The sequence below is a fragment of the Bipolaris sorokiniana genome, assembly GCF_000338995.1.
Source record: "Bipolaris sorokiniana ND90Pr unplaced genomic scaffold COCSAscaffold_7, whole genome shotgun sequence".
NCBI lineage: Eukaryota > Fungi > Ascomycota > Dothideomycetes > Pleosporales > Pleosporaceae > Bipolaris > Bipolaris sorokiniana.
In genome coordinates, this window is record NW_006911901.1 from 741203 (window position 1) to 757219 (window position 16017).

The 16017-nt window shown below is 51.0% G+C and overlaps 7 protein-coding genes and 1 non-coding gene across 8 annotated transcripts; 6 read left to right on the forward strand and 2 right to left on the reverse strand.

The window, feature by feature from the left end:
• Positions 1 to 1394: 1394 nt before the first annotated feature.
• COCSADRAFT_36773 (uncharacterized protein) lies at positions 1395 to 3069 on the reverse strand. The gene is made up of 2 exons (XM_007701599.1): positions 2265 to 3069; positions 1395 to 2206 (listed from the first exon to the last, which is right to left on the reverse strand). The coding sequence occupies exons 1-2, from the start codon at positions 2706 to 2708 to the stop codon at positions 1658 to 1660; spliced, it is 993 nt and encodes a 330-aa protein (XP_007699789.1). The 5' UTR covers positions 2709 to 3069; the 3' UTR covers positions 1395 to 1657.
• Positions 3070 to 4451: 1382 nt separating this feature from the next.
• Positions 4452 to 5318, forward strand: COCSADRAFT_90297 (uncharacterized protein; the record flags this gene model as incomplete). The annotated part of the gene is made up of 1 exon (XM_007701871.1): positions 4452 to 5318. The coding sequence occupies one exon, from the start codon at positions 4452 to 4454 to the stop codon at positions 5316 to 5318; it is 867 nt and encodes a 288-aa protein (XP_007700061.1).
• A 757-nt stretch (positions 5319 to 6075) lies between these two features.
• COCSADRAFT_t44 lies at positions 6076 to 6181 on the forward strand. The gene has a single exon. It is a non-coding gene; the product is annotated as a tRNA-Lys (tRNA).
• A 625-nt stretch (positions 6182 to 6806) lies between these two features.
• COCSADRAFT_89191 (uncharacterized protein) lies at positions 6807 to 9434 on the reverse strand (the record flags this gene model as incomplete). Its single annotated transcript, XM_007701872.1, has 3 exons — positions 6807 to 8152; positions 8469 to 8707; positions 8842 to 9434. Coding segments are annotated over 3 exons (2178 nt in total), but the record flags the coding sequence as incomplete, so codon positions are not given.
• A 696-nt stretch (positions 9435 to 10130) lies between these two features.
• COCSADRAFT_322446 (uncharacterized protein) lies at positions 10131 to 11023 on the forward strand. Its single transcript, XM_007701873.1, has 3 exons — positions 10131 to 10358; positions 10413 to 10502; positions 10555 to 11023. Exons 1-3 carry the CDS (start codon positions 10279 to 10281, stop codon positions 10844 to 10846), a joined length of 462 nt encoding a protein of 153 aa, XP_007700063.1. The 5' UTR covers positions 10131 to 10278; the 3' UTR covers positions 10847 to 11023.
• Positions 11024 to 11278: 255 nt separating this feature from the next.
• COCSADRAFT_89539 (uncharacterized protein) lies at positions 11279 to 12186 on the forward strand (the record flags this gene model as incomplete). The annotated part of the gene is made up of 2 exons (XM_007701874.1): positions 11279 to 11392; positions 11443 to 12186. 2 exons carry the CDS (start codon positions 11279 to 11281, stop codon positions 12184 to 12186), a joined length of 858 nt encoding a protein of 285 aa, XP_007700064.1.
• Positions 12187 to 12868: 682 nt separating this feature from the next.
• On the forward strand, positions 12869 to 14331 carry COCSADRAFT_171272 (uncharacterized protein; the record flags this gene model as incomplete). The annotated part of the gene is made up of 5 exons (XM_007701875.1): positions 12869 to 13181; positions 13231 to 13468; positions 13525 to 13718; positions 13769 to 13934; positions 13998 to 14331. 5 exons carry the CDS (start codon positions 12869 to 12871, stop codon positions 14329 to 14331), a joined length of 1245 nt encoding a protein of 414 aa, XP_007700065.1.
• Positions 14332 to 15633: 1302 nt separating this feature from the next.
• COCSADRAFT_64798 (uncharacterized protein) lies at positions 15634 to 15972 on the forward strand (the record flags this gene model as incomplete). The annotated part of the gene is made up of 1 exon (XM_007701876.1): positions 15634 to 15972. A coding segment is annotated over one exon (339 nt), but the record flags the coding sequence as incomplete, so codon positions are not given.
• Between the last annotated feature and the right edge of the window lie 45 nt (positions 15973 to 16017).

The following is a 16017-nucleotide window of genomic DNA, read 5'->3' on the forward strand; positions in this document are numbered from 1 at the left end:
TACAAACGCTGGCATGAAAAAAAAAACCAAGGCTTTCGTATCATATTCCAGCCCCTTCACCTTTGTGATACCACGCAAAAAAAAAATCAAGCCAGATAATCGTGTAGGCTCGCTGTGTCTTACAAATTCATCATGACACTTTGCTCAGCCGAACCAAACTGCTTGATTCAACTTCGTCAATACAATCGTTTGATGAATTGTCTATTGTGCATCAAGATAACACTTACCAAGCGCCCCTTCGTTATCACGTCTTTTGTGATTGAGCTGTTGTGTACAGAGCTTAGCATACAAGTATATCTTATCCGAGTTACCGCCTCCTACAGGGAGCAAATCTTCGAACTCAGACGTCCCCCAAATTGCCCTTTCCAACAGCTATTTTCTTCAATGATGTGATGAGCTGCCTTGGCATTGTTTTCTATAATGTGGTACAACATATACAGTGGTTGTTAGTGTTGAGACGTGGACTCGTTGTGATGGCAGGTTTATCGTTGTGTGAGTTAACAGAATCGTCAACAATCAATCTGGATTACCAATCCAATTCAACCTGGCTTTTTTTGGGGGGAGACAGCTATCATTTCAATTCAATCTGGATCTACAGATTGGGTTAGATTGGTTGTTGACAACTTTGCTCTGCGTTAAGGACGATACTCACTGACTAAATTTATGGGTATAGAATCAGGAAACGGACCGAAGGACATGGCTAGTTGGGTATACAATGGTGGCTAGGATTGTAGGGATGAGGGGGTAGGGTATGTATGCACTCAATAACTTTAGTATAACTGTATATGCTGTTGTGCCTTGAAAAAGGCCTAGTCCCCCCCTTTTCTAATGCTGGTAGCAAGTAGTATCTCCGCGGGCAAAGAATCGGCACTATTATCCAGGTGATATCCGCCTGAGTAAAGAATCGGTACGACTACTGATGTTTTGGTTTCAAAGACACCACGTAAGTTTAAACGCTGAAATCCATGCTTGTTGAACGCCTGGCGGTGAGGAACTCGGACTTGAACATAGCAAGTGTGTGTTTGACTGGCGATAGGAGGTTATTCTATTCTTAGAAACAAAAAAGGGAGAATCGAATGATATAAGCGCTAAATCTATCAATGGGATAGTTTCGGCTGACGTAGTCGGCTACGGAGTTCTTCTTTCCTAGACTGAAGGAGAAAATGGGACTGAATATCTTTGTTGAAGGGGGGTGGATAAGGGTCAGTCTAGGGAAGTACATATGGAAATCGATGTCGAATATGCGCAGTGTATAGATTAATCTGATCACCTCACAAGTACTCAAAAATTACGAAGCAGTAGAGTTCTATGATGAATGTTTGGAACTAAATATGCGTTAACTCCAGAATGGGACCACGCATAGGATTCGAAGAACTGATTGTCACACACAACTTGACAGTGCTCACCAAGCACTTTTGAAAGTGTCTCCTTTGTGCCCAAGCTATTCTGCGCTAAACTTAGCCTGCGGGTATACAGTATATTTATACAAGCTATTCTAGTACAGGTAGCGGTTATCCAATGCAAAGATCATCTGAACCACCATTATCAAAAGCTCGTTTTCTCTGTATCAATGCCTAGAACCAGGACAAAAAAAGGCTTGATCTTTGATGATATCTCTAAAAGTCACATACGTGAGCAAAAAGCTAAATGATCGAGCTCAACTTGCTCGCTCAAGGTCCAAATCCACAAGCCACGGTCCGTTCCATGGATCATTCCGAACATTCATGATGCTAGCATTGACCATCAAAGTCTCCTTTCCAAACTCGACTGCAGTGCTGCTTCCCTGGCTAATATCCACAGTCGCTGCCCTCTCGTTTGCGGTCTTCCCACTATCAACATGTATGGTATCAGCTCTTTGGATACACTGTTCAGGCTTCACGTCCAGTTCGCCGTTATTCCACAGCACCTTCTGTGCACCCCACCCTTCATGTATGTGCCCAAAGCAATGTAAACGTGGCCTACAGCGTCTAGCAGCCCGTAGGAGGTGTTGGCAGCCGACTAGCTCGCCGGTTCGCGTTACGTCCAAGACACCAAAAGGTGGTCCATGGGTCATCATGACATCGATGTTGGGGAAGCCAGGAATGGGGTTGTCGGCGATAGGTTTGGTATTTGGGGTGCATTGGTGGGACGGATTGTAACGATCTTCATCTCGATTGTAAGGAAATGCCCAACCGCAAAACTCCGGCTGATAGGGAGATGCATAGACCTTGGTAATGATGTCAGCTTTTGCAAGCGAGTCCGGACATGGTAAATAGGCGGTTTACCCGCAGATTTGCTCCATTTTCCAACTGGAATATATGTACTCCCTCATCGAGATAAGTCACACCTGCCTGTTTGGCTCGCTCACCAGTCCACAACTCCTTTGCTTTAGCCGATATTTCTTGGTCATACTGTCTCCCATGCATAAATCTGCCTTTTTTGCCATAGTAGTCCGCGTCTAGAGTAATGTCATGGTTACCAGCAATGACAAGCTTCAGACCAGCATCGATACCCTCCAGCATGTCCAAGGTTTTCTCATACTCTGTCAAGTGGCCAACCATGGTCAAGTCGCCGCAGTGGAGAAGCACATCGGCTTTGGGGAGCGGTGGACGAAAGGCTGTGCCATTGTTGGTGGTATTCTGCGATGGAGTGGCAGAGTGGGTATCGGAGATGATAAGAAAGCGAGTTTTTATGTGAGCTGGTGCTAAAGATGTGAGTGTAGTCGACATGGTGGAGAAGAGCCTGGAACCTGGGGGATCCAAGGTCTGGCGAGGGTTGGCGCGGGGTTGCGATGCAATAGCCTCGAGAAGACGTACGTAGGCATCAACATCCAACCCACTTTGCGTACCCTACTAAGGTAGCAACATTACTTTTACTGCGCAAACCATGGCTGAACACGACTGAATACCCGACTCTCTTTTTTTCATGGCCGAGGAAAATACGGAGTTGACTGTTTGCGTTCAAGTTCCTGACACAGTTATGCAATAGCCATTTTGTTAGCGACGAGCTACACAATTGCCAGGACGGCTAAAGCAGACATAGCCAAGCAAAAGATTAATAGTGCGAGAGCAACAAGACGAGATGCACAGTTCACAGGGATTGGGATTGCCATGAGTCTTGGTGCCTAGTCATCCTAGCTTTGGGCCTAAAAGTTTACCCGATCGGGTTGCGTCGGACCAGTATCACGCCATTTTCACCAACTGCCCAGCCGTCCCGTCAACCAAGCTGACAACATCCACACCTACAGATAGCGGAGAATCTTAACGACGTAAATATCCAATCCACTTCCCTTACAATGCCCGGGCTATTTCCAGTCCCTGCAACTGACAGCTACGGAAACACCCGCTGACACCCACAGCCCTCCATGTGGCGCCACAATGAGCGTCCCCAATATGCGCCTAGCCGCTTCCACGCGACGCAAAACCGTGACATCACAGGGTGTTGGTGAATTTTCCTTCTGCATTTGCACGAGCAATTCTTACCAAACAATTGCTAGTTTGGACGTTCCCGTGACTAATAAGAGAAGACTAGGCACGACTCGTCCTATACTTACTATCATGTAGCAGCCGTTTGCGCATAGATGCTCACAGGGGTAAGCGACATCTGACGAACAAACCACGTACCATGGCTTAGCAACCTTGAAAAGGTTGTTGCTATGCGCCGCGAAATCACAATTCGGCCGTGAGAGCTGCCGATGTCCTTCAATTGGGCTCCGCAGCAGCTACTACTACTGCTGCTGCTGCTGCACCACATTCAAAGAACTGCGCCTCGAACGCCATGACCAGCTGTTGAACTATTTGTCTAGGAAAATGTTTCATCCTTGCGACGTGAATCAGTGGTTCCGGCACCTCGGTCTCGGAGGACTCGCGGAACACGACTCTTGTCCGGTTCAGTGGAGCGTTGGGCCAGCACAGCACGAGATGCTCTTGTTACCGGGCAATGCCGATGAGGTGCTCATCATTCGACATGTGCGTCTATTCCAAAATCTGGATGTTCGAATGCACTGTACAGGCTTTACGAATCATCAATGGAGCAGCCGACTTTTACTGGGCATGCCTGCGATGATTAATTGAAGGATGGATCCACAAGTACCTTGCGATTTTGGGATTACCCTACAGCTGCTCGAAGCGTCCGCACTTGACTGAACCATTACGCCGGAAATTGATTGGCCTACGACCTGAATTTCAGGCAGGTCACAAGCTACAATTACCCACCTCATTGGCTGTGCCGTTCTCGAATCGTCGATACAATTACGTTCTCGTATCTTTCTCTTAATAAACGCTTGGTTATGCCGACCCGACTGTGACTGTCATAGCTCGTTAATCCTTCAATCCCGGATAGTCACTGCTTACCACATACGCTATTTTCGAATACCCACCACACCATCAATCAATCTCGACTTCATTAAGCTGATGAATACCCCCAGAAATACGAGAGGGTCCAATACCGGAGACACTCCGCCAGCAGATAACATGCCATACTCGAATTATTTTGACAATCCATATCTCAGCGATGTCTTCGATCCAGGTCCCGACTACACATTGAACACGTTCTTCGACTCGGACAACTTCTTCAGTCAACCGACCACATCTATCGAGGGCGCTTCGAATACCCAACCCAAATCCCAAAGGACAGCAGCCTCAAAGTTGCCGGCGACTATACCGCCATCCTCGAGCCATCAACAGCCCTACCCGCAAACTTATAATCAACCACAATTTGGGCAATTCGAACAATATAGGGGTGATTTCTCAATACATCCCACACCACCACAAGCCGGCGAGCAAGATTCCTTCTCTCCTATAACAACTGCAACGACATTACATTCCTCAACACAATCAAGCGACGCACCACACCAAGCCGTCTCCCCGTCGCTAAGTCCCCATACGCTAAAGCGCGAATCACCATCGTCGCCTGCATCAGCGTCGGAGTCTTCGACACCGAAACGACCAACCAGGAAGCGGGGTCGCCCCAGGATGAGCCGCAGTAGTATCGACAGCCAATTTGCTGCAACATCGCCTACTCTAAAAAGCCAGACTTCAAGGCGCCAGCCGCACAATCAGGTCGAACGCAAGTACCGTGAGGGGCTCAACTCGGAGCTCGAAAGATTACGGAGAGCGGTGCCTTTGCTTCGGCAAAATGACGGAACAAGTGCAATTGGACAACCGAAACCGAGCAAAGCGACGATTTTAGCAACCGCAATTGATTACATCCAGGCGATTGAGAAAGAGAGGGATGCGCTAAAGGCAGAGGTCGAGCAATTACGGCGAGATCAAGTGGGCATGCTGCGGAATCCAGATGGGAGAAATCCGTCTCTGGATGAATATCTCATGGATTCATAGTCTGGTACAAGAGAAGGAAGATCGAATCAAAAGAGAGAAAATGAAAGGTTTTTCTTCTTGCGAAGCCATATCACAGAATTGTAAAAAAAGAACAGACAACGAGAAGGGGGCAAATGGAGTTTTTTCTTTCCTACCGGAGTTAAGGGGAACACTTACTACACACGCTCATATGGGGAGACTGAGCATGTACTTACTGGATTATTTTCTCCTCCATCTTTCTCGCATTTCTAGCTGGGCGTACCAGGCCTCGACCTATTCTTTTTTTAACCCTAGATTCTTGCGCACGTATAGACTATATATAACGACCCGTTACGACAGCATAGGCAGATTTAATCTAAGGAGTTTTATCGACTTGTAAAATTTCATGGATGGTAGGAGGCGAGAAGGAGAGAGAGAGAAACAAAGTTTGGTCTTCGCCTAAGAACGAACCTTTGGTTCGCTGCATGATTCATCATGGTACAGGATCCGACTATTTATTAAGAAAGATGATCGCTATATAGCTCCTATACTAATGTTTATTAATACCTCTCTTTGCTCTAGCGCAAAGCCTCCCCCAGATATTCTCCTAGCATTTTACTTACCCCGCCTTTGTGTTTTTTTTTGGCGTGATGCGCGCCCCACCACACCCGTCAGATCAATGAAAATAATTTTCGCAAGACACAGCGCTATTCATCATACTTTCGAATTCTTAGTTTTTCTCATGGCTGAAAACAAAAAGATAATATCATGAAAATAATTTTTCAACTCCTCATCAATCGCCCGGCTAGCTCAATCGGTAGAGCGTGAGACTCTTAGTTATCACGTCCTCACAGACACGATTGTTTCAAATCTCAAGGTTGTGGGTTCGACCCCCACGTCGGGCTTTTTTTGTTTCGTTTTGTGCTATGCTGTCTTGTTTCTTACTTGCTTAACTACTCTCCTTTCCCATGCTGTTTCTTGCTCATCCCTCTTTTTAGTATCCTCTTCCCAATACATTACATAACGGGAATCTTTTTGTGTTTGCATGATGTACTTTGGCGCCAGTGCTTGTTGTATAGAACAGCGAGATAGGGAAAATGAAAGAAGGGGAGGCAATGTAATATCTGTTTGCTCGCTTTGGAAACGAAGAAAGGGAAAGAAGGTGCAAGTAAGGGCATGCTCCTTATTTCTTTCCCCCCTCCGCCCATACACTATTGTCGTTTGCTTTCTCTGTTCTTCTTTTAGTACCCAGACTCCTATACTCATGACATGAAAATTGATGCAAATGCTAAAAGGCTACGATAGTTTTACACGCACCACACATGGGCACAAATATTTACAAGCGACAAAACGAGACAACGTCCCCAGCTAAACTCTGTAGCACCAGGAGTGGACAACGCAGTATCAAAAAGAAGACCACAAGGGGTTTAAAACTGATCATGTAATGTTCGACACTCTTGCCTGAACCTGACATTACTCTGAAACCCTACTTCGTTTTCGCATACACAGCTGCGATGTTCGGGAATTATACTATAGCTTCCTCCGCTTGCTGGCCGTGGGCGGATCCTCTTCCTCGGCGGCAGGGGTGCCCTCATTACCCGCCTTGCCGCTATCCCTCTCGACGTCTCTCCATGTGCTGACGAGCCCCTGAACAGTCTGGAACATGTCTCTCGCATCGTTAACCACACCTTCTTCCCCGGGGTTGAACATAACGGCATTGACGAACATGCGCATGAGTTCTTTTTCAAGCTGCGCCGCGTTGACAATGGCTTTTGGAGGTACGTTGTCTGCTGTAAAGGGAAGCTCAACGAGACCTCCGGTTGCACCGCCAGGACTAGCAGTTGGGTTTTCCGACGCCGCTGCAGCAGCGGCAACCTGCTTTGAGCCTGCTGCGATGGCTTTCTTTATGGAAGACAAATCTGTCGGGCGCTTGATAATGTCGTAGTAGCCTTCTGCGTCCTTGGCGCGAACTGCAGTATTGAATGTAGATGCGTGCTTGTGAGAATTGATGTCGTACATCATAGGGGCTGTCGTGCGTGCAAAATTACGTGGTGCTATGATAGATCGTGGAGGACCAGGCGTGCCAAATGAAGCGTCTTCGGCCTCAAGGGAAGCTTCGCGGGCATTGCGTTTTCGACGCGTTGAAAGTGACGACATTGCGGCTGCTCCTCGACGTCGGGTAGACATATGTGACGGTGTTTCGGCAGTAGCTTCTTCGTCAATAGCCTCGACAGAGGTTCCTCGCTCCGACTTGATCCTATTGCCAGTTTGCGACTCATTGTCTGCCGCTACCGTATCGGTATGAGAGAGAATTGACTGACTTCTGCTTCGGTCTCGCACAGAACCACCAGCTCTTGAAGATGCAATGCTTCCGGGTCTTGTTCGCCTTGCCGGTGCTTTTCGTCGCGAACGCCCAGATCGAGTTTCGGGCTCCGCCAAAGATTCTTCCTCGTGGTCGTTGATTAGCTTGGAATTTTGCGGGGTTTCGGCGTCTGGTACGGAATCCTGGTCTGGATCTTTTCCTTTGCCCTTTGCCCTGGACTTGCGCTGTGACTTGGTTTTAGCGGGACTCTGATTCGAGCGGACTAGGGGCGGCACATCATCGAGTGGCTCCACCTCTGGACGTGGGCTTGAAGAAGTAGACTGTGTCCCATTGAAACTAGATCGCTTCCATAAACTCTTTGCAGACACGGGAGTTCCCATAGAACTTTGTGGAGAGTGCGCGGCAGAAGGTGTCGTGAGTGATTGTCTCGCCTGAGTGACGAGAGGATGGATTGGCGGCGCGCCTGCTCTGCCAGTGCCGGGCGTTTGCAAACTCGTGCGTGACGGCTGTCGGTTGTTCGTAGGTGTCGAGGCTTGGGGGTGCGGCGGCACAGCTGCTTGGTGATGGACACGCGATGGATCCTGTGGGGCTACCTGGAAGGGTGGAAGCATGAAGCCTGCTTGGGGTGGTGGGTGTGGCATTTGGGGTTGTAAAGGAGGGTACGGTTGGTGTCCAGGATGGGGGTATGGCGCCCTCTGCTGTCCAGGGTGTAGACCTGGCGAGTGAGATCCCGGAGGTTGCTGGTTCGGGAACTGCTGGTGCGGTGGGTGGTATTGTGGATGCGCTCCTGGAGTGGCATACTGAGGTATTCCATTTCCGCCATAGTTCTGGGCTGGCGACGGCTGGTACTGCAGTCCTGGCGACCCTACCGCTGGGGATAGGTGGCCGGCATGGTCGTGTGGACCAGGCTGATGCTGTGTATTTTGAGGTGTCTGTGCCTGAGGAAAGGGGGTGATGTTTGGATATTGAGTGCTGTTGTATGCTGCGTGATGCGGCGCAGGCTGGGCTTGATGTGCTGTTGGCGGAGGCGGCGTCGGGTGCGATTGTGGCGTAGAAGGCTGCCTCTTGGACTGAGATGGCGATTGCTGTCCATTTTGAGCAGGCGCAGCTCGCGGAGACTCGAGACCAGACGGCTGGGTGGAATCTGGAGAAGGCGCAATGGAAGGACCGCGTCGCGCACCATTCTGAGCCGACTGGGGGCTTTGGCTCGGCTGCAAAGGCTTCTGTGCCAGATGAGGTGACTTCCGGGGCAAGGCAGGGCTTCGCAAGGCAGATGTTTGTCCGTTGGCCTTGTCTCTAAGTTGGTCGTCCCACTCTCCACGCTCGATGCTCTTCAGTTCGCGTTGCAGTCGCTCATATCTATCCTCCTCGGCCCTGATCTGTTCGGCAATCTCGTAGCGGTATGAGGCATAGAGCTTGGTGACGAGCTTGGGGATCAAGTGTTGGTGCTGGAGGGATTCCTGGACGGTGGGCAGGCTTGGGCTCTGTCTCTTTCGCTTGGTCGGGCTCGCGACATCGCCGTTGTGGGAGTCGCTGTCGGTGGCTTGCTCATGCTCGAGCTCTCTCTTCAGGCGCTCGAGGTAGAAGTTGCGCAGGGCATCGGGGCTGAGGCGGCCGGCCTGGAAGTACTTGTGGGTGGTGATGTCCGGGTTCTTCTTCAGCAGGTCGGAGATGCGGGCGAAGACGGAGGGGCCGACGCCATAGGCATGGAGGCACTGGAACAGCAGGAGCGACTCGAGGTTGGTGTAGGCAGAGACGCTAGTCGTCATCCCCCAGGCGTCTGCAGCGCGAGGGCGATGGGTGTGGGGTGGGATGGGAGCCACGGCGACGAGGGAAGAGGGCGTCTAGCGGAGGCAGACGGGCATCGCACGCGACTGGGGGGCGGCGGAGGGCGATGGGCGCGTCGGGCGGCGAGGCGAAGGCAGAGGCAGATGGGCTGGGCGGCTGGTGTGATGAGGAAATTATTCTTCGCAAGAGCTTCGTCGGCGCTGCCTCTCGCACGGCAGCAGCAGAGCAGCCCAGCCCAGCCGACACCCAATCCAATCGCTGGCCCTGGCGGCGCGCCAATCACACGCGTCCACCGCCACACCACCGCTCCAGCCTCGCCCTGTGGCGCTGCGCGGGCGCGGGGCTTCGACTGCCACACTGTGGCGCACGCCGGCCTGCCGCCAGGCGTGTGACGTGCAGCCTGCCACCCTCCCCGTATCTCAACCGTCGTCGCCGTCGCCATCGCCTGTCCGCGTCTGCGGCGCGAGCACACGGTTCTAGCGCCAATTGCTTCCCACGGGCGCCGTCTCTAGGTTCTTATTGTTTCTTATTTCTTTCGTCGGGCTCGGACGCGGCGGCGCATCTTCAAGCCCTCGTTCCCAAGCTCCACTACTGATCTACGCCCCCCAATTAGTCCGGAGCATGGGCGTCCCCTATTTCCCCTACATACTACTTACATTGCAATCGCCCTGCGGTCTCTATTCCAGGGGTGCCATATTATGCTTTCTTTCTCCTCTACCAGGCGCTGCATGAAACAAGTCTGACGATTGAGCCCTTTGCCTGCTTGTTCTACTACCACCGTCCCCTTGCACTAGCCCATAAATACATCCCCTCGTTCCCTCGTCAGCCCCGACCTTCTCCAGAACCGCTCCCGCACCGCGCATACTACACACCGTCCGCCTACTGCTCATCATGGCTTCTTCATACTCTGCACAGCCCGCCACCATGGACGATCCCGACCATGGCTGGAAGCCGAACAAACGTCCTCAATCGTGAGCTCCCCCGGCGCTAGCATAGCTCCCCGCCTATTCTGATCATGCCTGCAGCACCATAGCGCGCAACTTCATGACCGAGCTCGACAGCCTGTTCAAGTTGGACGGCGGCATCGAGGACCTCGACCGGACAGTGCACGAAAAGTAAACCCTCCTCTCTCTCGCCATCGCTGGCAGCCCACTGACCCCCGCCCAGGAAGGCAGCTGTCAGCACCCAGACCAAGGAACTCGAGGCCCTCGAAGCAAGGCTGCGCGCTGCTGAAGAGCGTCTCAACCAAGCAAAGGGCAACTCCCCACCAGCCAAGAGCGGCACCCAGCAAACCACCCAGAGAGACGAGGCACAACCACAGGCGCCCGAGAGCCCTCTTGCGCAAAAGACGCCAAACATGCCAGGTGCGATTCCACAAATACCGACCCCTTCATCGACCACCAGCGCTGACTATGTCCTCGTAGAGAGGCCATCTTCTGCCAAGCCTGAGGCCGCATAGCTACACTCCCTTTGATGATGATACCACGATACCCAGGCACTGCGTCCACCTTCATCATACACTTTGGCCTCTGCAATCATGAGTCCGCATCTCGGACAGGGGCATAACCTTTATAATTAACAGAGGCTTTTTTATCTCTTTCTTTTCAACTCGGGCGACTTTTTGTTCTTTCTCACTCGCCGAGGGAGGCTCTTCTAGTGCAGGATATGTCTCGCTTTGGATTATCTAGCTGGAAAATGCTATACACAGTCCATATTTTGAACGCTTTTTCGTATCTTTGGTGGTGGTGTCTCTTTCCGTGGTTGTAATTACTTACCATGGACTCACTAAATCTGCAGCGTGCACGGGCCGACTATGCCTCGTACCTGTCATCTTAGAGCTCACCGACAATCTCCGAGTCATCAACTTTTCAGGCACTTCCACATTTGCAACATGGTAGATTACTCGGAAGCAGGCCTCGTGGAAACGTTTGACAAACTCGCCAGTGAGGGCGCCATTGTATTCGGCCCTCACAAAATTGTGTCGGTGGAGGATAACGGCTATCCGGTGCGCAGGTATACAACCACAAGCCAGGCGCTTCGCTCATGATTGCTCAGCTCGAGTTCCGCATTTGCCCAGCACTAGCAACAAAACCACATACAGTCGGCGCCACAAATCATGGCTTCAATAAGGCGCGGAAATGGGGGCCAGGCAGCGACATGTTCTGCCCTGACGAACGACTTATCATCACTCAGCTGAACGACACGCATGATTTGGCGCTAAACCTGTTTTGTGTCGACCGGCCACAACTCCTCATGTTAACACTTGACTCGTACAAGCGTCAGCATGAGGCCTTGGATATGGATGACTTTGTTGTCATGCTTCAAGTGTTGCGTCAATTCCCGAGCATGTATGCCATTTTCAACTGCGGTGAGAAGGGTGGCTGTAGCAGGGTGCACAAGCATCTCCAGGGCTTAAAGGGGCCGCCGCATGCTTTCGACTACCTCATTTCAGCTATCAGCAGAAAAGAGAACAAAGTTCCTTTTCGGTACTTCGTTCATCACTTCGACGAGGGGTTCAAAAAGACCTCAGCCTCAGCTGTTCTGTCAGTCTATACCACACTCCTCACTCAGTGCCAGTCAGCGCCCGATACTAAAGAAGAAAATGCACCTCCGCATAATGTAGCCATGTGGGCTGACCACCTAATTGTTATTCCGCGTCGGAGTGGCAGTACAGAGGGTGCAAGTGCGAACACGGGGGGTATGCTGGGGAGTGTTTGGGTGACGAGCCAGGAACAAGTCGACGAATGGCTCAGAATCGGCTGCGCAAACGTGCTTAGGGAACTGGGTGTGCCTTCTTAGGAGGAGCAAACGTCAGACATATCGGTCGTCTGCACCTGTCGCCCTCAACCAGGCTAGTTATAATGCGCATGTCTATCTACTACTGGGCGGCCGTTTTCCAATGATCTCCTTCCCGTTTCAGCTCATCGCTTCGAAGCAGGTATGTCCTTGCTACACTGTATTGGGTCGACTAGCTACCCATCATGACAAGATCACGTCTTCCAGCTACGCGTGCCTTGATTTGCCCTATCGCATAGCCAAGACTAGCCATTATGCTCTCCGAGATTTTCGAGCCCTACACCTGCCTAACCCGGTAAGCACACACGACTCCGGACCAATCATCTTGTTCGCGCCCACGTCTCTCTACCAGCACGCCAAGTGATTCCATAAATTAACCCTCCATCCATGGCGCAGGCGTTTGCTCCGACCTCCTTCGAATGACCATCTCCCGCGCTTGTAGGGCCTATCTTGGGCTTATTCGAGTGCACATCTCCCGTTCGTGCAGACGACTACCACGAAACTGGGGTACCTGCCTATTCCATACAACTTCGACTAAGATACAGGGACATACCGGTGATGCTACTTGACAGGAAGGTGGATCGTAACCAGGTACGACTATGGGGAAGCATAAAAAGCAGCGCTCCCCACGTCCTATACAATGCTGCACCTTACTTCTACATAGTCAGTGTCTCCATATCTCATCATGAAGACTACTATCTTTACCTCCGCTCTTCTCCTCGGCTCCACTGCCTTGGGCAGCGCTGTCCCAACCGCTGGCAAGAAGGTCGACTACAATGGCTTCAAGGTCCTGCGCGTTTCTAGCACCGACGCTGTCAAGAGTCAAATTGAGAACTTGGCTGCCCACATCCTCAACCCTGGCAAGTCTGCCGAGATGGATGTAGTTGTTGCACCCGAAAACGTCGCCGCATTGACTGCATTGGTTTCTGAGAGCAAGGTGATCAATGAGGATGTCGGTGCTGCCCTCAAGGAAGAAGGCGAGATGGGAATCTATGCTGGTTTGTAATTCGCTCAGTATTTTTAAGGTTACACACTCACCGAATATAGTTCCCAGCGAGTCGTGGTTCACAGCATACCACCCATATGCCGATCATCTTCAGTTCCTCCGCGATCTGCAAGCCGGCTACACTAGCAATTCTGAGATTGTGACCCTTGGTAATTCAGTCCAAGGACGTACCTTGACTGGTATCCACATCTGGGGCAGTGGCGGCAAGGGATCCAAGCCTGCTGTCATTATCCATGGAAACGTTCACGCGCGAGAGTGGATCACTTCCATGACCACTGAGTAAGCCACCCTGCCATGAGATTGTTATTGGACAAAGAAACTAATTTTCACTTCAGGTACTTCGCGTGGCAACTTCTGACCAAGTACGCCTCCGACTCAAGCATCAAGGCTCTTGTCGACAAGTTTGACTTCTACATCACCCCCATTGTCAACCCCGACGGATTCGTCTACTCACAGACCACGGACCGTCTCTGGCGCAAGAACCGTCAGACTGTCAGCACCAGTACATGTGTTGGCCGCGATATCAACCGTAAGGCACCATAGAAAAATTACTGTCAACGTGCTAACATTATATCAAAGGCAACTGGCCATACAAGTGGGAGCTAACTGGCGGAGCCTCCACCAGCCCTTGCTCAGAAACCTACAAGGGTCTCGCAGCCGGAGACGCTCCCGAGCTCAGGGCCATCAAAGCCCAAGTTGATGCTCTCAAGGCCTCTCGCGGAATCAGCCTTTACCTCGACGTGCAGTATGTTCCCCCTTCCATCCCCATTCTCCCCTTCCCAAACCAAAGCTAACCACCTCACTCTAGCTCCTACGGTCAATACATCCTCTGGCCCTACGGCTACAACTGCAGTGCCCGCCCCGAAAACGACGCTCAGCACCGCAATCTCGCGTCCCGCGCTCAATCCGCCATCCGCGCTGTCTCGGGAACTGCCTACACCATTGGCCCCAGCTGCTCTACTCTCTACGCCACCACTGGTTCTTCCACTGATTACACTGATGTTGAGGGTAATGCTACTTACTCGTACACTTATGAGCTAAGGGATACCGGTACATACGGATTCTCGCTCCCTGCCAACCAGATTCGTCCCACTGTTTTGGAGACTTGGGCTGGTGTTGCTAGCATGCTCCGCGATGCTTAGATGATGGAGATGTGAGTTAGGTGGAGGATATTTTTGTACATACTTTTGACTTGGTGACTGAACATAATGATGATGATGAAAGTTACGAATATTTTTATCACTACTACATGCATACCTTTTCGGGATTTTCTACTAAGTCACGTGCTATGATGTTTGTTTGTTTACACTACTCGTTTTCGTATTGTGCCTCTTTTCTTTTTCGTCGCTACCCCCCCTTGTTCTGGCTGTTACACGGCAGCGTGTTCGCGGCGCCGTGCGGTGTGCTATGTGGAGGCGAAAAGGGGCGTCGTTTCATTTGCATGCACGGCGTTATTCTTTTTCCTTGCTTTCGGCCAACAACGATAATGGGGAGAGTAGACACGATGATAGTGGTGAGCAGCAGTTGCAAAAGGTATACGCGACAACTGCCTTCATGCTCGTTTAGCGTAGTTTGCTGCCTCTATTTTTCCAATCTCACTTCTACATAGTTAGTATACCTTTTTTGTCTTCATCTTTGTTCGAGCTCTGTGCGTTCTTTTATGCATTCTTGGAGTTATGTCTCTCCCGATTTTCGGTGTTCTCGGTTGCCATGTTAGTCACGATGGAGATGGAGTGGCGTAAAGTAGTACTGCAGGTAGCACTGCGGCAAGCTGTTCATGCAGTGAGAGGGCTTTACGATTTATTTGTGCATTGAGTGGGATATCAGGAGATAGGGAGCTCTGTCCTTTCTCCTCTTCTTTACCTGATCAAGTGTCACTCCACGTCCACCAAATATCCTCTATCGTTTGCCAAAGCCAAAAAAATATAAATCTGCTGGATGAATCAGTTGTATTCTCCAAAACGATGTTACTTTTCAGAAGAGACTCAAATCAAGCTACAAAGCAATACAACAGCCATGTTGAAACGGAGTTCAAGGTAGACATCCTCATCACCCTTTTGCCGTAGAAACCCAAAGTTCTTTCTCTAACATCCCAACCAGACCTCCCAAAAACTAACCTCAACCCCCTCCACCCCCCCTCCATCCTCCCAGTCCAAACCCCACCTCAGCTCCGGCGCAAAAGCCGGCATAATAACCGCCTGTATCATAGTCTTCATCCTGCTCTGCCTTCTCCTCCTCGAACTCACATATTTCGGGCGCCAGCGCCGTCTCGCGCGTGCGCGGCGCCAAGCCAACGCTGGTGGAGACGTCGAGCTCGATGGGGAGAGGAGCAACAAGGAGAATAGAGGTGCCGGACGGGCCAACGCCGCGGACGGGCCAACGCCGGATTACGTCCTCCAACACCAATTATTCCATCCACTTCAACCACCCATAACGTGACCACAATGCAATCAATTGACGCTGCGCTTGCTGCTATTAACGCTTTGAAGCCTAATGAAAAACTTGTGTATTCTCAAATTGCAAAAAAATATGGTGTTGACCCAGGAACGCTGAGCCGCCGCCACCGAGGTATTTCTCGCTCCAGACAAGCAGCTGCACAAAACCAGCAGGCAGTCCACCCACAACATGAAGCTGAGCTTATCGACTATATCGATAGACTCACTAAGCGAGGCCTAGCACCCACACGGAGTATCATTCGAAATATCGCGTCGCAGCTAGCTCAGAAGCAGCTCGGATATCACTGGGTTGATCGCTTTGTTCATCGTAACTCGCATCTCGTTATACTCAAGCGCACCACGCCAATCGATCGTAGCCGGCGCCGAGCTGAT